At 37.8% G+C, this 22,185-nt stretch overlaps 1 protein-coding gene across 2 annotated transcripts in view; it reads right to left on the bottom strand.

The window, feature by feature from the left end:
* FAM155A (family with sequence similarity 155 member A) overlaps nucleotides 1-21,581 on the bottom strand; it is a 605,361-nt gene extending 583,780 nt beyond the window's left edge. For both annotated transcript variants that reach the window (XM_036301036.1, XM_036301037.1), the window contains exon 1: nucleotides 19,987-21,581. In XM_036301036.1, the coding sequence (XP_036156929.1) occupies nucleotides 19,987-20,910 (924 nt within the window). In that variant the 5' untranslated portion in view covers nucleotides 20,911-21,581. The remainder of the gene's footprint in view (nucleotides 1-19,986) is intronic.
* Nucleotides 21,582-22,185: the final 604 nt, after the last annotated feature.

Below are 22,185 nucleotides of genomic sequence, written 5' to 3'. Positions count from 1 at the left end.
GTTACATTGATTTACATCATATTTGCCACAAATGGCACATATTGTAACATATTAGTATAATCCAATGAAAGAAGTAAGAAAATTGTCTCTCCTAAACTCCCAGAGCAGTGTGCTATCTCTTCCATGGCACTGTGTATATGCAACCTCAAATGGTATATTTTCAGTTATATTGCACACAGCCTGTTCATAGGCATAGTCTCTTACCATCATATCTCATACTTCCTCAGATGATAAATTGTGCACAAGAGTCGATACATGAATATTTGCTGTAAATGAATTAAAATGACTGGCAGGGTGAAATGTGATAATAACAGCTTCAAGAAACTACTTACCAACATTACTAACCAGAGAGGAAAATAATTCAATAAAACATATGAGGCCACATAGGTTTCCTGTATTTTCAATAGTTTTATTCAGTGGGACTTCTCACATAAGAAAGAAGCATTCTACAAACTATTACTGAATACTATCCTAGTTAAGTATCTATAATAATAAAAGCATAATATGTTAATTAGACCAGACGTCCGGAAGGACGGCCTTCCAGATGAAGACATGGCTGCCCAGGTCCCGAGTGCCTGCTGGCAGCCAGGGGGAAGCCTGAGACCCAGGTGCAGGAGGGAAGCCCGGGATCCGGGTGCCAGAGGGAAGCTGGTGCTGGCAGCCAGGGGAAGGAAGGCCTACTCTTGCATGAATTTTTGTGCATCGGGCCTCTAGTTGCTACATAATACATTACCCCAAAATAATTTAAATCAACAACCATTTTATTACAGTCTAGAATTCTGTGTATTGGTTAAGTCAGATATTATATAATGGGGGTAGTTCTTCTTCCCCAAAAAAGTATCTACTGTTTTGAGAAGATTTAAAGGGTTCAGGATCACTTAAATGGGTAGACTCATCTGGAAGAGTCAATCACATACCTGGCACCAGTCAGGTCAAAGGCTGGGCTCGACTGACACTGTCTACAAGAAAGTCTGCCCTTGGCCTCTTTATGTGACTTGGGCTTCCTTACAGTATGGTGTTCCTGGTTTAACTGAACATTTTACTTGACAGCTCAAGATTCAAGAATACATATGCCAGCAAATTGCATGGCCTATTATCACCTACTAGAGGCCCAGTGCACAAAATTTGTGCACTTTGTGGGGGTGGTTCCCCAGCCTAGCCTGTGCCCTCTCAGAGTGAAGGAGCCCTGCAATCAATCTCCCCAAAGAGGTAGGCCCTGCCCACCCATCCAGGACTCCTCAATGGAGTGCCCCAAAGAGGTAGGCCAGGACCCACCGGGACCTGCTTCTACACCATGCAAGCAGTATCAAATTCCCTCCCACCCATGCACACCTTGCCACACACGCAGCCCCACCCACCCGCTGTGCATGCAGCCTCCTGGTGAAGGCGTGAGGGTGTGACGACCACATAGGCTTTTATTAGTATAGATCAGTGATGGTGAACCTTTTGAGCTCGTGTGTCAGCATTTTGAAAAACCCTAACTTAATTCTGGTGCCGTGTCACATATAGAAATTTTTTTATATATGCAACCATAGTAAAACAAAGACTTACATTTTTTATATTTATTTTATATATTTAAATGCCATTTAACAAAGAAAAATCAACCAAAAAAATGAGTTCGCGTGTCACCTCTGACACGCATGTCATAGGCTCGCCATCACTGGTATAGATCTTAGTAGTCACAGAGCATCACATATACCCTAATCTTTTGAATGAAGCAGTCACACACATGTCCAGATTCAAAGGGAGGGCATGCTTGCACTTCTCAGTAGGAGGAATGTCAAAGAATCTGCTTCCATGTTTTATAACCATCACAAGCTCATTACCTAATTTTCTTTCTTTTCTTCTTTACAAATATTAGACAAGAATAACCAAGACAGATCTCCTGGCTATAACAGTATTATCAAAATCCAACAGAAGAAACAACTAGACTAGTATATATACAGGGTAGAATAAAAGTAGGCTTATAGTTGTTAATATAAAAAATAATACAATAATCCTATATAATAAAAGCCCAACGACCTAAACAGCAGAATGTCCAGAACGACCAGAGACCAGAACCACTGTGGCCCCTCACCCCAGCTGGCCCCGCCCCCCAGGGAGGACCCCCACCCCAATCAGGGCATAGACAGCCTACAAACCACCCGTGTCCCCTCGCCCCGGCCAGCTCTGCCCCCCAGCGGGACCCACACCCCAATCGGGGGCATGGATAGCCTGCAAACCCCCCCGTGGCCTCTCACCCCTGTGGGCCCCGCCCCCCCAGCGGTGATACACACTCTGATCAGGGGTATGGCCAGCCTACAAACAGCCTGCAGCCCCTCGGCCCAGCTGGCCCCGCCCCCCAGCAGGACCACCACCCTGATCCCAGGCCCCCATCAGGGCAGGCCGGCAGGCCCCCACACATGCACCAGGCCTCTATCCTATATAATAAAAGGGTAATATGCAAATTTACCCTAATGGTGGAATGATCAGATGACTGCTTGACCAGTCACTATGAGGCACACTGACCACCTCTCGGTCCCTTTCCCTGGCCAGCAGGCTCCAAACACACTATGGTGAACAGGGAACCAGGGTGGGTGGTGGGGGACGCAGGTGGTGCCAGGCCAAAGCCCCCATCCCACCAGTCATCCCACACACAAAGGGCAACCTGTAGTGGGGGCTGGGCCAGGTGGGAATGGCCGTCAGGCTCTGATCGCCCGATGGTGAATGGGAAAGCGGGGGTAGGTGGCAGTGGGAACGGGGCCAGCTGCAGGCAGCCAGGGAAGATGGCTCTGACCACAGGCCAGGCCTAGGGACCATAACCACACACAAATTTCATGCACCAGACCTCTAGTTAATAAATAATAATGCAAGAATAAACTGTGTTTTGATTACTCACAACTGTAAACCTACTTTTACCCCCCCCCCCCCGGAATATACAAATTTCATTTTATAGATGTATCATGTAAACTGGCCACATGTTCCTAGACAATGACATCAAACTAATATTTTCAGTGATTTCTTATTTTCTTCCTTTTCAATAATCAGTAATCTCTGACAGCTAGGATTGCTTCTATACCATAGCAATCTGATAGAAAATGAATATATAATAGTTGTTAAAAGCTTTAGTTAGGAAACCTGTGCCCTAGGCCTTTGTTCACTTATCTACAAAATGGGGATAATTACCAGACATACTTCATAGGGTTAAATTAATAGTCTGGTACCAACACTAGGTTCTAATTGTTAACTATCATTATCTTAACAGAGAAGAAAATAGCCCTCCAGCTTTGGGCATAACTTTGCTGGATATCCATGAATAAAATTAAAGTTGATAAGAAAATTTATCTAAATCACTTAAATTTATAAAGACAGAGATACAGATTTATATCAATTCTTTTTCCTATACTAGGATTGTTTACTAAGGTCAAACTTTCTTCAAGTGAACAAAGAGTCAAAATACTGATTTGTATGAGTAACAGATTTTCCACAAAAGGATTCAGCTTCTTCCTTGTTTCGTCACTAACACTCTAGTTCATTCCACAATATAATATAAAACATTTGTCTGTGAGTTATTTGAATTTTAGAAACCATTTAAACTGTCCTGGTTGATTTCTCAGATGATATAATGATTTTGCTGCTCTGAACATCCTAGCTAGTTACCAGAATAGTAAAGAAAAAAATATATCTATACTTTGTATTCCAATGGTTAGATTAATCGAAAAGTTTCTATCATGCTGTCGAATAGTTTATCTTGCTTTTTCCTGTAAAGTGGAAACTTGCTTCAATCTCTTCTAGATTTTATTATCATAATAAAGTTATGGTAGCTTTCCAGTTTCTTAAAATTCATCAACTAATCAGAAGAAGCAAACAATGATATATTTTTCTAAAGACTTCTAAATTTGGAAAATGATACTGGCTTAAAGAAATGCTTATCGGGAAAGGTTCAGTGATGAATAGCTATATCTTTCTTTAAGTGGCCAGATTAAGAAAACACATATCCCCACCACAAGCTATGGCATAATTGCACTGCTGTTTATCACTTTTCATACCCATAATTACCCATAAAGAAGTATGTACAAATAAAATACTGTTTATGTTTCCATATAAAAAGATCTGATGTTCAGCAACAAAGATATCAAACAACATATTTTATAACATTGATATTTTGTAATTATGTTATTCAGAGCCCACTGTAGTTTAAGAGGGAAACAATGAACTTTCATAAACAAGTTAGAGTTGAAAGTGAAGCACTATCCTGATGCCAAGGCTCTGAGCAAAATCCAATTTTTTCTTATAGGTTGAAAGCATGACCATTTGAAAAGGAAATTTGTTACCAAGATTTTTTTTTTTCTTTCAGTAACAGATTACAAGCACAACAGCTTTTGGATCAAAAGATTTATTTATGTGTCTTTTAATCTTACTCTCATTAACATGCATCTTGAAAAAGAAAACATTATTCTGGGCTCTCCCTCATATTCCCATGCTTTAACAAGCATCCTGCTCATATATAAATTTTTTTCGTATTTTTCATGTCCATATATGAGTCACACATGATGAAAGGTCTAATTATTTATTCTTTTTTTAACTAGGTTCACTGTGGGATATCTTATACCTCAGTGACTAAATAACTATTGTCATATAATAATAGTGCTCAAGTAGGTTATCTAAGAACAGTTTCCACTAAAAATCTATTTTTTGAAAGTAATATTCATTTGTCTCTATAGTATGTTTTTATCCTATACTAGAGGCCTGTTGCACGAAATTCGTGCGGGGGGGGGGGGGGGTGTCCCTCAGCCCAGCCTGCACCTTCTCCAATCTGGGATCCCTCTCACAATCCAGGAATGCTGTCTCTCAACTGCTCGCCTGCCTGCCTGCCTGATTACCCCTAACCACTTCTGCCTGCCATCCTGATCAGCCCCTAACCACTCCCCTGCCAGCCTGATTGACGCCTAACTGCTCCCCTGCAGGCCCGATTGCCCCTAACTGCCCTCCCCTGCAGGCCAGGTTGCCCCTAACTGCCCTCCCCTGCAGGCCTGGTCACCCCCAACTGCCCTCCCCTGCTGGCCTGGTCACCCCTAACTTCCCTCCCCTGCCAGCCTGGTTGCCCCTAACTGCCCTCCCCTGCAGGCCTGGTCACCCCTAACTTCCCTCCCCTGCAAGCCTGGGTCCCCCCCCGAACTGTCCTCCCCTGCAGGCCTAATTGCCCACAACTGTCCTCCCTTGCTGGCCATCTTGTGGTGGCCATCTTGTGTCCACATGGAGGCAGCCATCTTGTGTGTTGGGGTGATGGTCAATTTGCATATTACCTCTTTATTATATAGGATAGTACATAAAAATATGCATTCCCAGAGGAAATTATTACAAATTAAGTTATTCAAGTATTCTTTATATAGCAACCTTTAATGCATCTGGATTGCAATTATCATATCCTTTGCAAATAATCACTGTGACAATTCTGAGAAAATACATGATTCTCTTCAGTGCTAATACTTCTTTGGCCCATCTGGTTCAAGTCTCATTCCACAACAAACAGTGGCAGCCATTACTTGGAGAAGTCAGAGGAACTTGGATGAAATAGCCCCATAGGAAATTCTCTTTAATAATTTGTCATATAGATTGTTATGATATTTAACAAAAAAAAAACAGTAAGAACAGGCTCAGAGCCATACAAAATACCCAGAATGGACACAGCATTAAATGAACAAGAGTAAATTATTATAATCAGTCAAAGGTAGGAAATGGAAACTCTCAAATATTGTGTGTTTTCCATGCTCTGTTTGCAGCATCAGTTCAGCTATTCAGCCATTTAATCTTTTCCATTTATTTCAACTATTAGGCTATTAAAATACATTATTATATTTGGGTGAAATATGATTTTTCCCCTAAACATATCTATCATGAGTTAACTTTCTACTTCATCAACTCTAGCCTTGACTTGGAGGGAAAAAGGAAATTGTTGAGAGCTGAATCGTGCATTTCACCACATTATTTTAGTACTATTATATAATCAAGTTGTTAAAAATGCAAATTTTCACTGCTTAGCTTTTGCATTTATCTGTTTATAGGGACTAATGTGAGAATATTAAACATCCATCCAATTAAAGTAATACTGGACAGCATAGTATTCCATTATGTAAATGTGCCACAGCTTTTTAATCCACTCATCTACTACTGATGGGCACTTGGGCTGTTTTCAGATCTTGGCTATTGTAAATAATGCTGCTATGAAAATAGGGGTGCATTTATTCTTTCGAATTGGTATTTCAGGATTCTTAGGATATATTCCCAGAAGCGGGATCACTGGGTCAAAAGAAAGTTCCTTTCTTTGAGGAAACTCCATGCTGTTTTTTACAGTGGCTGCACCAGTCTTATCCCTATCCTTACCAGCACTTGTTTGTTGATTTATTGATTATAGCCATTCTGATAGGTGTGAGAGATATTGCATTGTGATTTCATTTTGCATCTCTCTGATGATTAGTGGCATTGAAAATTTTATCATATGCCTTTTGGCTATGTGTATGTCCTCTGTGGAGAAATGTTTATTCAGTTCCTTTGACCATTTTTTTTCCATTGTTTTGTGTGTTTTTTTTGTCTTCCTGGTGTTGAGTTGTATAAGTTCGTTATATATAGACATTAACCCCATTATCAGATGTACCATTGGCAAATATATTCTTCCACACAGTGGTCTCCTTTTCATTTTGTTAGTTTCTTTTACTATGCAAAAGCTTTTCAGTTTGACATAGTACCATTTACTTTTTCCCTTTGTTTCCCTTGCTACAAGAGATGTCAGAGGTGGGCAAGGAGGAGAAAGGACATCTGTAATAGTGTCAACAACAAAAATAAAGTTTAAAAAAACTTGATATTGGAGAAGTGAGCACTACTTCCTTAATAGGCTGCACCATATTTCAGACAAAGACAATTAGCCAATAAATAAATAAACAAATAAATAAATAAATAAATAAATAAATAAATAATAACAAGACAGTGTTTCAATTCTTTGCAAATTTATATTTGTCTCAATTATAGTTGCTTATTGCTCTTAATTTTCTTCTCTGTGTGGACACAGCCAAAACGGGAGTTAGAAAAAGCCGATAGACATTCAAGAGCAGTGGAAGTTAATGACAGTGAACTCTCTAGCCAACACGTTGTGGTGCTGCCCGTCTTGACAGCATGACTAGGGTAACGCCTGACCTCCCTTTGTGGAGGTTAAGCATTACTCCTGCATTAGGGCCTTTATGAAATAATTGAGGAATATAAAAAATTAATCCCCCATAGCCTTAAGAAAACATTTTAGATGATTATAAAGTTAAATTTCTTAATATCATATATAAAATGTAAAACTAATAATTTGAGAATTATAAATATCAATTAATGTTATTAAATTTACCCATATTTTGACATCATTTGAAAATGAGAGATTTGTTTGTCAAAGACAAAATATACAACTTTAAAAAGAAGAATTTACATATTCTTAGTATGTTTACTTTTGTCAAAAACAAATAGCTTCTTTGACTCTTTGTAGGTAAAATGCATATGTAGGGTGGACAAAAGTAGGTTTACAGTTGTTTGTATGGAAAATAATAGAATAATTAATAAATAATAAACAAGAATAAACTCTGTGTTTCGCATACTCACAACTGTAAACTTACTTTTGCCACACCCTGCACATGTTTCGCTTATTCCTAAGAACAAAAATATCAAAATAACTAAAGATTGGATCAATTATTTTAAAACTGCTTGAAAGCCAATTAGTTGAATGGAAAAATCAAATCCATAGCTATGCAGCTGACAATTATGACAACTGAAAAACCAAATAATTTATATACATCAATGAAGCCAAACAAAGCCAACAAGAACTTTGTTCACTCAGATTTAAATCCCCTCCTCTTTACTTGAATTTTCACTTAAATTGAATAGAAATGAAGTTTAAAAAAGTCTAAACTGAAATAATATGAAATGATTTACTTTTTATAAGTGATTTCCATAATTTCAATATATTTTTATAAATTTCATGGTACAAATAGAATATATGAAACTTGTCAAACTTGCCTAACTTCCACAAAGCAGATCAGACATAGATTCTATTGATAGCAAGATCATTTGCATTTCTATGTGGTCTTTTCATTTCCCACTATTTCACATGGACTTTGACATGAAGTCATTGCCTCAGGAAGCACAGGTGCCCCACCACTTCTTGCCTAATGGCCCATAACAGCAAGTCCAGCTTTCACTATGGGAAAGGAAAAATCATGTTTTTAAACAGCTTTTATCTAGGATCATTGTGATTCTTGAGGGTAAGTATATCATCGATGTCTTTTTTGAAATGCCTCAGTGGAAACTAAGTGGAAAATCTCTGTCAGGTTGTTGATCTATGCTAGGACAGCTTTGATTAGAAACCAATTATTGGGTCAGGAGGACAAATTTGTCAAGGTATTCTACCAGCTCAGTTTCTAAACAGATAAGAGAGTACAGTCTTGCTGCCTTGCACTGTGAAGTGACTCTCTCTTCTCAGAGTACCTTGAATTGAGGGAACCACTACTTGCCAGCTACCTTTTATTACACATTGTTCTGTTCCTTCTCTCAGGGACTCCTTAGACCGGATATAAGTATCCCCATTTTACAGGAATTGATGGAAAAACTATTTGAAACTAGACCTTTCTAACTTTTCAGGCAAGGCTCATTCTTTATACCAAAATATTACAACAAGAAAAAAAATTTGGACGAAGTTTATATTCCCAACGAACTTTATATTCACTCCTGTCATCCACCCACATTCTCTCCCCTAAAAACAAAAGAAAACACAAACACTAGACATGAACAATTATTTGTGACAGAGTGGAAAATATATTATAGTTAAGTCAAGCCCACGAAATTAAGAGCCAGATATTACTGGGTTTGAATTCAGGTTATGCCACACTTACCTGTGACCACCTGGGCACATTCCTTAACTTTTAGCCTTAGTCAGTCACCCCATATGTTGAAGAAAGCTAATCTTGCCTATAATATTGGATTCTTGTGGAGAATGAATAAGAGAAACATGCTGAAGTTATCAATATAGGACTTTTTTATTATAAAAATGTATTAGATGGGTACAATTCCATGAGAGCATGGCATTTTCACAATGATAATATCCCCAAAGAACTGGATGTGGGAATGAATTGATATATGTGAAAGAAGTGCTGTGAAACCAATGGAGAAAGGTCATATGCACCATGTCTTTCCCAGTCTGACCATGTTGTTGAGTCCTGCTTTGCTCAAAATAATTATTTGAGATTTTATAATAGTGATTGGTGTGTTTATTATAGGAAGAATATCTATTTTTAATATTAGTAATAACAAAAATTTACTATAAATTACTCTAATTCAGTTCCTATCTATCTTCAGGGTAAGCTCATGTAGTTGATTCATTCTTTTTCAAAATTATTCAAACTGATAACAATAGGAATTAGACAAGTAATTTAAAGTGTTCAAGACTTTACTTTTTAAAACCAAAGTGCTATTACTAAGAGCAAGGTGTTATTTCTTTGATGGAATTGGCAATAAGTACCATTTCACAATGCAAAGTTATCATTTCTGGATGCCTCATGAGATGTCAAAGGATGTTGGATGGAATATTTAAAATCATCTGGTCAACTTGCAACACATAGGCAAGATGCCTTCGGCAGATAGCTCCCAACCCATTTGCACATCTCCATAGCAAAGGGCTCTGAAGTTCTCAGGCAACCAACATTTTCCACTGTATCCTTTAATAAAACACTCTTCCCTGTATAGAGTACAGATATTCCTAAAACACCTACATACAGCCCCTTTCTCACCCCTACAGCCATAGGAAGTACTGAATAGTAAGACTCCACTCACACATACGATTCATATCGTTAAAGAACCTTACTGTGACTCCCTGTGTCTTCTCTTTCTCACAGCAATCATGCTCCCATGCATGGAGTACAGCTTAGAGTCTACCCAACTCAGACTTCTGTATATTGGCACCTACTAAGTTTTCTTTGTCTGCCAGCTCTCGTTCAAGGCAATCTTTGACCCCACTTCTTCTCCCTCCCCAATCAATAAAAATACTAAGTATAGCAGAGTGGGTAAATGTGGGCGGAGCAGAAAATGACCAGGACAACAAAATACAAAGTTAAGTAGCTAGAATGCAGGACAAAGGGCTCCACCTTTTAATATAGAATTTGGGGCACATGACTCTGCGATGACTAACAAACTATATAACACACAACTTTCCTCAAGATTATTTTTACCCATCAGTTCCTAGGATATGGAAGATCATTACAATGATTTTTTCACTTAAACCTCTGAGAGGTTTGTGAACAAAAGTTCTCAAGCCAGTTTAGACTAATTTAAGAGTATCTACTCAGTTTAAAACCCAGCACATGTCCATTTTAATCTGAAATAACAAAGAAAATATTCAAGCACTAGGAATAAAACATTTTCACTCCAGCTGAACTTTTTTTTTTCATTTTATTCCAGTGTTGGTCAATAATTTAGAGAAACGGATGAATGTAGGTGTAATGAAGCAGACAATTTTACCATGCAAAATGCAAAGTCTGTTTATAACCTTTTGTAAATGAGTGTTATTTACCAGAAAATTTATGAGATCTCAAGTGAAGACTATATTAATTTTACTGATGTTTCCCATGGCTTTTTCTCCATGGGTTTTAATGAATTGCTACAATTTATTGCGCATCATCAAGCCATAGCTTAAGTACTTTTATATGCCAAGGAATCTCAATTTCTCCCCCCATAAACATCCTGTGAAAGGGATACTAGAATCCTTATTTTAAGTAACTTGGACATGTCATATAAATAATAAATGGTGATTAATGTTGGGAGTTAAACCCAATCTATGCTCAACTATTCCTTTAACCATACTTCTTTAGTAGGGTAACAATTAATTTCTACTTTTAAAGTATTAGTAATATCTGTACTAGTAATAGATGGGAGCTAGAAATAGATGGGAGCCCATCACCCCTTCTTTGGAATACAGAGCCATCGTTAATTTTTCTGAGTCTGATACTTTCAAATTTATACTCTCATCTGGGTTCTAGATTAAAAGCTACAAATATTCTAAAGTTTATTTCACCATAAAATATTTATTTCTTTAAACTCACATCTTCCCACCTACTCCATTTTTCTTTTCTTTTCACTGCCTAATTAATGAAGAGTAGTTTGGACTAGTCCTTATTACCTCAACTTCAACACATTCCTTAATTCATCACAATTTGACATTTTTTCTTATCATTCTATTGAAACTACTCTTGTAAAGTCAACAAATATAACGGACAAATTCAATGGCCTATTTCTAGGCTTCATCCTACATGTTCTTTTACAAATCCTTCCCTATGCCTTTCAAATCATTGCATTCTCATGATTCTCATCTTTGCCTCTGTCTCTACTTCTCCCTCTCCCTCCACTCTTTTGTTCTCTCTCTCTCTCTCCTTTCCTCTTCCTCCTCCTCCTCCTCCTCTCCCCTCCCCCCCTTATTTTCATTCTCATTCTTATTGTTTCTTCTCAATATCTTTCCCTGGTACCTTTTCTACACAAACCCTTAAGTGTTGTTCTTTCTTAAGATTCATCTTTGGTATTCTCTCCATATAATATTTTTGTGAAGTTATCTAATCTCTATCCGTACTTCTTCAATGAAACCAACAGGTAGATAGTAAACTTCACACCTAAACTCCCTTCTCATGTGGTATCTGCTACTATCTACTGGACATCCTGATATCATTATCTCCAAAAATGAACTTCTTGTTTCTTTGACCACTCTCAATCCCAACTTGTTATTCCTCCTATATTGCCTCTCTCATTAAATGGTATCAAAATTCACAGCTTAACCTTTTATAAAGCTTGAATCATATCCCTCCTCTACATAGTAATTTGTAAATTTGAACTCAGAAAAGTCTCCTAATCTTCTTATGTTTCTTCTTGTGTTACTTTTATAACTCCTGCAGTAATTTAGAATGTTCTGCCCAACATGGTAGCCAATAGCCACTTGGGGCTATTTAAACATAAATTAATTAAGATTAAATATAATTTAAAATTCAGTTCTTAACTCACCCTAACCACATTTCAAGTGCTCAATTGCCACATATTGCTAGTGGCTAGTATATTGGAAAGAGTGGATCACCATGGAAAGTTCTGTTGGAGAGTGCTGATTTGGAGTCACCCTATAACTCCCAAGGAAGAGAGCCAATTCTGAATGGGTCTCCCTGGCATAAGTTCACCCTATTCCAACCTATGATCACATAGCTGTCAGAGCTCATTTTTGAGAAAAACAAATCATCCCAGGTGATTCCTTGATTAAAATTCCTCTCTGATATTTTATCATGTAAGGAATGAAATTCAAAGGCCTTAGAACAGGATACATGATCCTTCACAATTGAGCACTAACATTTTCCCAGAGGTATTTCCAACAGCTCTTGAAACATACCTTACTCAGTGTTATGGATGGATTTGTATCCCCCAAATTCATATGTTGAAACCCAGACCCCCCAGTGTGACTGTGTTTGAAGACAGGGCCTAAAAGGAGCTAATAAAAATTAGATAAAAATTAAAATGCCTAAGTATTACAGATGCTAGATAATACAGAGACATTCTTAACTAATACACTCAAACATCTTTTAATGCAATAAGTTAAAAATAGGACATTGATTAAAAATCATAAAGTGGATGTATCTTATTTAACTTGTAAATTCAGCACAAGAACAATCACAGGCATCCTAAGTTTACTTCCTCGCACTAAAATTTTATATGCATCATTTTACCTGCTCAATTCTAGCCCTAGGTGTTCTGATGAATTTATTCATTTTCATATCTTCTCCTTAAGCCTTTGAAATGATGAACCTGGAATTTCTGACCATTCATCCCAGCTGTCCAGGACTCCTAAATTTCTGTCATCTTGGCTTTTTTATCACCTGTAAAATGTTTTTAATGATAAATTAAAATAAAAAGAAATAAATATGGTAAGATTCCTAACAGTTGTTAAATCTATGTTACAGGTATATGTAGGTATTATATTAATCTCCTCATTCTTTGGTATGTTTGTAATACTAATAATGAAAGAGAAAAAGAATACACATTCAAGCAATAGTGTACTTTATCTTTAACACTGCCATCAGTTTGACCTTGGAATAGTAAACTTATGTCCTCACTTTACTCATCTGTAAAATCTATGAGAATACCTCATAAAGAGGACTTGAAGAAGAAATGAATTAGACTAGTTTCTGACTTCTAAAGCATGTTAGCTTATTATTGAAGCTTGTTTTAATACTTAAATTTCTGAGTGATTCAAATAATTTTCTGCAAGAGCTAATGCATTGTCATGATATCCCATTTACCTCTTAGTTTGATTTTCTTTCAAATAAACAAAATCACTAATAGTTCAGTAAGAAATAGACTGGTCATTTTTTATGGGAGTAGAGATACAGAGAAAAAAGATTTCTCAACTTTGGATTTCTCATGGGATTCAGCCCCTGAATATGCATCTTCGACATGCCAGGAGAGGACACAGCAAGATGATAGCAAGAAAGCACACAGAGGAAGGAAGGTGAAGAATTCTGTTTTAACGACAGCCCATTTTCCTTCTTGTGCAAGGTGGAGAAGCTGATAAACAAAATCCCCAAGCATTTCCATAGACATGATTATTGCATTCACCTATCACGCATGTGTGGCTATCCTACTGCTACTGCGAAAATCAACAACAGTATTTAAACGGATAATAAACATCTATTTTTTGCAGGATTTTTCTTGCCATCTGTGGTATCTTCTACAGCATTTTGTTTATAAATGACTGAATGCAGAAACAGACTACAGGGGTGGGGGGAAGATAAGTAACTGTTACCTTTTAACACTTCACACAGCCAAGGATTAAATGTTTTCATGCATTCCAGTACAACACATAGTACAAATCATTAACTATTCATTAGCAAAAAAAGACAATGTTATTTCTCTTATTTCCAGTAGTACGAAATAAGAATAAATTAGAACATTTCATGAGGAAATTTCATTATTTAGATTGCAATAATACTGAATTTATTATTAAGTAAAACTTAGCTTTAGTGTTTCACAACATCTTGTAATATAAAATGTTAAAAAATAAAAAGACGGATATTACAATCCCTTCAGAACAGAGCAACCAGATAATTTTAAAACTAATTCCAAAATTTAAGGTTAGTAATAATCTGTGATTACCTAGCAGTTTATGTCTTCAAAAAACTACATAAATGTTATCTAGTTATTTCAGTATTACAAAAAGAAGTAAAAAATAAAACATCACAATAAAGAAATAAAAATAATTAGTAGCTTCCGAAGTTTACAAAGTGAATAGATTTTTTAAAAAAAGAATAAATCTGGCCAGCTGGTGTGGCTCAGTGGTTGAGCATTGGACCATGAACCAGGAGGTCACAGTTGATTCCTGGTCTGGGCACATGCTCCGGTTATGGGCTCAATCCTCAGGGGAGGGAAGCATGTAGAAGGCAGCTGATAAATGTTTCTCTCTCATGGATGTTTCTATCTCTCTATCCCTTTCCCCCCCCTCTATAAAATCAAGAAAATACATATATTTTTTAAAAAGAATAAATCTGATTCATGTAAAATACTATGAAGAGCCAACATGTGTGTGTTTTTCTTAAAATAAACCATATACTTTAGAAAAAGTTTCAGCAATTTATATAGCCTAAAATTTGAGACAGAAATAAGGCCAGGTTCCTCTAATCAAATAGCTGAGCAGTCTTACAGACAATCATTCCATTTCTTTGTTTCATGTGCTCAGCCCATTATTGAACACCAGCATAATGACTCAGTTTGGGCTAAAAGACAGAATATTGACAGCCAATAGGCCCACCCTTACACACTTCAAACTCTGGTCTTCTGTGCATCCACCACCTTCTCTCCATGTTCTCTTCTAGAGCATCCCTTAACCCTTTCACCCAGTCAAGTCACTTCTCATCTATTTCCTTAGCCCAACTCACAACATATTTGCTCCCTGACCTATTGCCTTTACCACTTTAAAAAATATATGTCTGAGTTCCATTCTCATCAGTTTAACAAATTAGATTATACTGAGGCACAGGAGCCAAAAGGTCTTATCACATTAGTTGTCAATGTCAACTAGAAGAGTTGTTCTCAACCTTGGCCATACATCATCAGGGAAAGTGGAAGATCCCAAGCTCATGACACAAGCCAGGTGAATGAAATCAGTATCTCAGAGCTGGGGACATTTTCAAAGATTCCCCAGGATAGTCAAAGGATCACTCATCTATGGTATCAATTCACTGATATTGAAGAAACATCTTTGCAATGTAAATCAATATAAAGTAAAAAGCAAAATGTTTATGCCTAGTCAATGTGAGGTCAACATTGACAATAAAAATTTAAAAGGAAACGGGATTGAAATTAAAGCAATAGGTCAAATAATTCAAATTAAAATATTATTTTATTTGAAATAGTTATATGTATACTTGTTCTTGTGTACTCAATCTAGCATGAAAAACTTAATGGATTATAATTTATATGTGGGGGGGCATGAGACTAGGAGCATTATTGATTTCCTTTGCTTCATACTTTAATTCACCTTGCACATGCAGACACTGACATCATACAATTAAAACAATTAAAACCAATGTGTAATAGCATTTATTAAAAGTTTGAGCCCTATATAGTTACTAATTTGACACAGTTACAAGTTCAAAGTAAAAACAATCATTCTTTAGTCTATAAAAACAATAGGCACCTAATATTAAGATAAAATTTTGGTTGTTTTCCTATAAAAATAAAATACAATTCATAAAATTAGTGGTCATATATAAAACAAAAAATAGGAAAAACAAAAATCAGGGTCATAAAACTTGTTATGATAATGGTTTTGACCTAAAAATGGCCTTAATAATGGTTAAAATGATTATCTGCATGGTTAGACTATTTGACTTTGTAGAAAAGCAATTCAGCAATAAAGAGAAGATTTGAAAATAATCAAGTGATAGGATACAAAAAATATCTATTTGCATATGCATTCCACATTCCTGGACAATGTCACACTTTTTACAACATCACTTAATCAACAGCAAAACAATATTTTTTAATAAAAATAATTGTTAGATATTTGATTTGATTTTAAATATATTCTTTCAAGAATGTAGAGCGCATGACGCCAAAATGAATTAAGAACTTAAGAAAGGTTCAAACTGTACATTATGTAATCCAAATTATATGTGCTCAAACTGGTTAATGTTTGTGAGCGGTTTCTGCAAACAATACAGAAGGCCTCAGGTATCACAATTATTATATATGCCTTACATTGGCAGAGCATCCTTTCGGCCAGTATCTGTTAAATTAAGAATAAGCAATAGAATCTGCTTTAACATGAGATTATAAAAATATGGATGCATATGTTCTTGAGAGTATGAAGATTAGTATCTATTATGAGAAAACTAAAATACAGATGATGCAATATCTATGTTATAATCTAATCTCAAATCTGCTTTCACTGATCATCTGGCTTAAGTTAAGGTATAGTACTAGTAAGGACATAAAGCTATCAATAACAAAAGTTTACCAGTAACAGAGTAATTTGTATTCCTTAAATATCCCAATTTAATAATATATATCTTCACATATGCTTAGGAGCTAAAGAACAAGAGAAAATATTTATTTAACTTTAAAAAAACAAGCATTTTAATAATATACATATGTAATTTTGTAGCTTAGAATACTGCATATTTAAATATTAGCAACCAACTTGAAGATTATTACAGCTTTGTTACTCTTATTATATATTAAAGATCATTTTGAAAAACAATGAAAACTACAGAGAATTACTGTCATCATTTTTGCTACTTATGTAAGATAGCAGCTTGAATGTTCTTTATTTTTCCATAAATTGCCTCCCAGATAAATGTGCATATTTACTCTTTTAAAATTAAGCCAGCTATTTCTCAGAATATTAAAAAATATTCTTGGGTACAAATGATTTTTATTATGTGTTCAATACAAATGTTCACTAAAATAAATTCGAGCTGCATTTAATCTCCAATTACTATGGACTCAAGGCACTATGATTGTATTAGATCAATATTAAGCTTTGTTTGCTTTCTCAGCATAAGGCGTTAAAAGCCCTTCAAAACAAGTTAAATTAAATGTAATCAATTCTATTTTATATATGGAATGTGGTTTTTTGGTAAATGGAGGAGAATGTACAATTAGAAGGTAATATGTCCTTAAGTTTTAAATTTTAGAAATTACTGCATTAATAATTTAATTATATTTCTCCTAAAATATAAACTTGTATATAAATTGTATAACTAATAAGACTAAGTATATTCTATCTATACTTACAAATATATTTATACACTATTAAATTATATCTTTCATGAATATATTACCAATTCAAGAAATATAATGCATTTGCTTTTAACATAGCCTTGGGCTTTGTGGCTATCTTAAAATATGGAAAATTTTTCATAGAATGTATATCTTGAGCAAAGTCCTTGATGACAGTCACAATTTCATAATTATAGTTATATTTGAAATGAGTAAAACTGTTTAGAAAGAAACTCAGGCACATTATTCAAAGTTTACAAGTAGCATTTTAAGGCATGTAATATAATTTGTATGTGGATGTCTTTGTGGCTTTTTCAGAATCATAAGAAATTATATATTAAATTAAGAAAATAACCAATCAATTTGTAAGTTATCAACCAGGAACACTTGAAACTTAAATGTGGAACTCTAATTTTTAAAAACAATTATTATGGAAAAAAAATGTTTCAAATGGACAAAAAAACAAAAATCACACAACCAAGAAAACAGCTACAAGATATCACAAGTAATAAATCATGTGTGTGGTGATGAGAAACTCAAATGGCTGTGCTTACTTTTCAATGTGAAGAAGAAATGTTCTTAAGAATTTAAGACTTTTATAATGTGCTTTTGTATATACAGTTAACAATTACCACTTTATATAAAAGCACAATCCAGAAGTAGTTCATGAAATTACAAATTAATTTCACCTACATTATACCTTACAACTTTGATGACAAATATAAAGTTGAGAAATGTTTCAGGTCAAGAGGAAAATATACTTATTTATATTTAAATTGGATATTTGAGCAAAGATGTATTTGAAAAGCTTATTTGAAAATATGCTGCAGTCTATTAACAATGACTATCTTTTAAATACTGAACCTATGCAAGTTGGAATTGATAGAAATTTCTATGAGAATTACATTAAGAAAAGCAAGCAAATTTATATTATTACAAGATACCACTTTTAAACATAAATAATATACTGAAATGCTTATAACCTTTTTATGAGTAGCAAAATTAGCAGACACACCATTTTCCTTATTTTTATAATTCCAATGAAACATATCTGGTCATAATAAATAACTATGTAATAAGTTATTAACAGCTGCCATTAAGAATAAGTTTAATCCCCAGGCATTAGTTATAGTGATATGGTTAAGAAAAGTATGTAGGAAAATTTAAATCCATTTATCTTGTGAAGTGGCATTCTAAATTAATATTGTAAACTCAATATTAGTCTTTCCAAAGAAGATCTGTTTCTGATCTTAAAAAACATTGAAAAGCAAGTTTAGTCTGACTTTAGTTTAATTGTCAAAAGCACAATTAATCAATCCAAAGTAAGGTACAGCCCTTGAACTATGTTCATTTTAAATAGATTCCTTAGACCAGTTCTCATGTCATAGAATCACAATGCATTTTTTATCAATATTGCCCTTGATTGCACTTGTCCAGTACAAAGCAAGTGAAGCAGAAGAGGGACAATTTTTCTTTTCCTGTGTGGTGTTGAGGGAGTAGTGAAGAGAAAGGAAAGGAGAGAGTGTAGTATATTATTCCTTTTTAAAAGCAATACCATTTTATTGTGTTATTTAATAAATTAGCCTTGGAACAAAACATTAAGGCTTACTAATATTCTGTCATCATTTCTTCCCTACTAAAATGTCACTTACTGCAGTATCTTCATCATCAACAGAGCTCTTGGGGAATCTCATTTCAGCACCACGGACAGTGACACCTCTACTAGGAAGTGCACCACCCATGCCATTGGCCATTTCTTAAGAAACTTGCATACACTTCTTTTTTGTCAATCAGCAAGGATTACAGCCCTTACTATATTAAACAGAAATAGACTGAATATGATACACATTATTAAGGAGTTTAGTATTTTTTATCCCTAGCACCATGCATTTGCCATTTAATATTTTTGGAGAACATGCTGAAAATACAAGCTAATTACATAAGGTATCTGATAAAACCTAAAACTAATTATTGATAACCAGATAGTTAATTGAAACTTTCCACTCATATTGAGTCTGAGGTCAATAATTATTCAAATTTCTAAGAGAAAACAGAAAATGTATTGTGATTTCAGTATGCTTAGGTAGGCCTCCAGACTTTCCAAACAACCAGAACTATCTCTGTAAAACAGGTAAAACGTGTTTTGCTTCTTCCTACATAAACACCTACGAACACTTTCTCTTTACCTTCTGGTCAACCAACTTAATGACGTCACTCTCTGAAAATTCACGTGTGCAGGTCCATAAGCCAAATCACACGTGCCTGTCTCTGACTCCTCTGATTTGGGCTAGGATCATTAGTATGCAGTCCCATCATGTCTTCTTAACAAGCCATATTCAAATTCCATTTTTTAAATAAGGTAACAGAGTTTGAACCAATCGCTTATCTGTAAGAGGTAATTTAAGCCCTAGCTTTATTATCTCAGAAAACCAGGGTGTTCCCTGATTTTTCAGGGATTCCCGGAATGAAGGCACCAGTCTACCACTAATCCACGAGGTATTCCCAACTCAAGCACCAAGTCAAGCTCTTATAACCACAATAACGACGACTGAAGTAACAAAACCAGAGCCACAAAAAAAATAAAAAAAACTTTTAAAACTCTAGAAAGCATTCCAACAAAATAAAACAGATGGAAAAGCGCAAGAAGGGCAGAAGATAAAGAAAATCCACTGATCCTACCTTACAGTCCTCAGGACAGGATTTCACCGAGTACTCCTGCGATTGTAAATATTTATGGAGCACACTTTCAAACTCTTCGTACTTCTCCTGAGCGTGGTGGTCGTAGTCTTGGTAAGCCTCAATGCATTGCCTGCAGGTGGTCATTTCGCCGCCCTCCTTGAGCACCACATCCAGACTACAGTTCAAAGTGTTGGGACTTGACAACCCCGAGAACAACTCCCAAAGTGTGTAGGAATTACAAAACGAAAGGTAAAAATCCGACAAGTTCCAGAGTGGAGTTGGATGTGTCCCTCTCACCTGCTGCTCCTCCCCCCTGGCCGCCACCCCCTGACTCCAGTTCCTGGCGCACACCGCGTCCGCGCTCTCCACGGTAAAGCACTGGCCCGAGGAGGCGCCTTGGGGGTAACAAGTCTCCAGGCGCCACACGGGTTTGGCAGAGTTTCCTAGAAAAAGAGCCTTGCTCCGGTTGTTTTTGCCCCCGCTGCCCTTGCCGCCGCCACGGCCGTCGCCCGGGGAGGGGGGGAGGGTGGGGGATGAGGAGGCGGAGAGCAGTCTGAGTGCCTGGGCAGCGGGCGAGGACTCCCCCATGCTCGCCAGGAGCGCGGGCCAGGAGGGCTCCTGCTGCCGCGTCCGCTGCTGTTGCTGCTGCTGCTGCCTCTGCCGCTGTTGTTGCTGCCGCTGCTGCTGATGCTGTTGCTGATGTTGATGCTGCTCCTTGTCCCGGGTCCGGGTCAGCTTGGCTTCGGCGCAGAACCACAAGTGATCAGAGAGCAGGACTGTGAAAAACAAGAGAGATGCCAGAGACAGTCGCCATTTCTGAGCCCTCTCTGAATCGATGAACGGTTTCTCGTTCTCCCGGGGTGCTGCCAACCAGATTTTTAAGCCGTCGTCATACTGCCGACACATCCAAGCACCCCTGGTCATATTTTGGGAACGCACAGCCCGGGCCGACTCCACCGTGAGGGCTCCTGTGCCGGTGTCACCACAATATGCATTGACTTAAAGGGTTTAATTTCCTTATCCCCTCCTCCCGTTTCTTCTCTCTCTCTTCCTCTCCCTTTCCCCCTCTCCCTCTCTCTCCCTCTCTTTTTTTCTCTCTCTCTTTTTGCCTACATAAATATTACTAGGCTTTGGAGGAAGATCTGACTTGCTTCCGACCTAATCATCAGCCGACCCCATCCTCTGTAGAGTAGGAAACAATAGTGGAGAGAGAGAGAAAGAGAGAGAGAGAGAGAGGGAGAGAGAGAGAGAGAGGCAGTCGGAGGTGGCTGGGCTGGTGGCCGGTGGCGAGCTGAGTGCAGGAGGTGATGGTGGAGGTGGCGGGGTGGCTCTGCGCTGCTCTTCTCACCCAGGCATTGTCAGCGCGCGGGTCCCCATGGTCCTACTGAGGACGGCCCGCTCTTCCCAGTCAGGGGCATGCCGCGTCTTCGCTGCCCGCAGACAGCGACCAGTGCGCCTCCCCAGTGGCTCTCCTCCTCCTTCCCCTTCGCTTCTCCTCCTCTTCCTCCTCCTTCCTTTCCTTCTCCTTTCTCTCCTCCTCCTCCTGCTCCTACTTCTCGCAGTCTCTCCCCGAGTCCGGAGCCTGGGCAGCCACCGCAGACAGGGCTCTCCCTCCCCCCCACCCCCCACCCCGCGCTCGAACTGCTGCTGCCGCCGCTGCTGTTGCAGGTCTGCCCGAGGGCGCCTCCGCCACCGGGCTCCGACTGCTGACGCCGCCTCCCCCGGACCTTGGGGCCGAATCGCCTGGGCTGGGCCTCCCAAGAGCCACAGTCATCTTCAGTCCCCAGCTAAGTTGCCGCCATCTTCGTCCTGGAGAAACACTTTTTTGGGGGGGAGCGCTGGCTTTTGCGTCATCTCCTCCCGCGCAGAGATCTCTCCATCCTGGCGCATTGGCACCGCTTCGGCCGGGCGGCGGAGGAGGGCGAGGACGCACGGGGCCGGGGGAGGGGATGGTGCGGCTGTGCCACTGGCCCCGCCTGGGCTTCTGAGCTCCAGTGCTTGCTCCTTCCTTTCCGTCCCCTGTCCTCACCTTTTGGCTTTTTCTTTCTGTTAGCGCTGACAAAAGTCAGAATGCAGATGCATGGCTGAGGATGCTAGCTCATTTCTTCCGCGTCTCCCGCTGCCTCTCTGCCTCTGGAAAAAGTCCGAGTTGCAAGCGGTCGGTTCCAGATTTCTCATGGGGAGAGGGTCAGGGTAGTG

Source organism: Myotis myotis, unplaced genomic scaffold, assembly GCF_014108235.1.
Source record: "Myotis myotis isolate mMyoMyo1 unplaced genomic scaffold, mMyoMyo1.p scaffold_m19_p_3, whole genome shotgun sequence".
NCBI classification, from domain to species: Eukaryota; Metazoa; Chordata; class Mammalia; order Chiroptera; family Vespertilionidae; genus Myotis; species Myotis myotis.
Note: the sequence above shows the minus strand (reverse complement) of the source record. Positions and strands in the feature narration are given on the sequence as shown.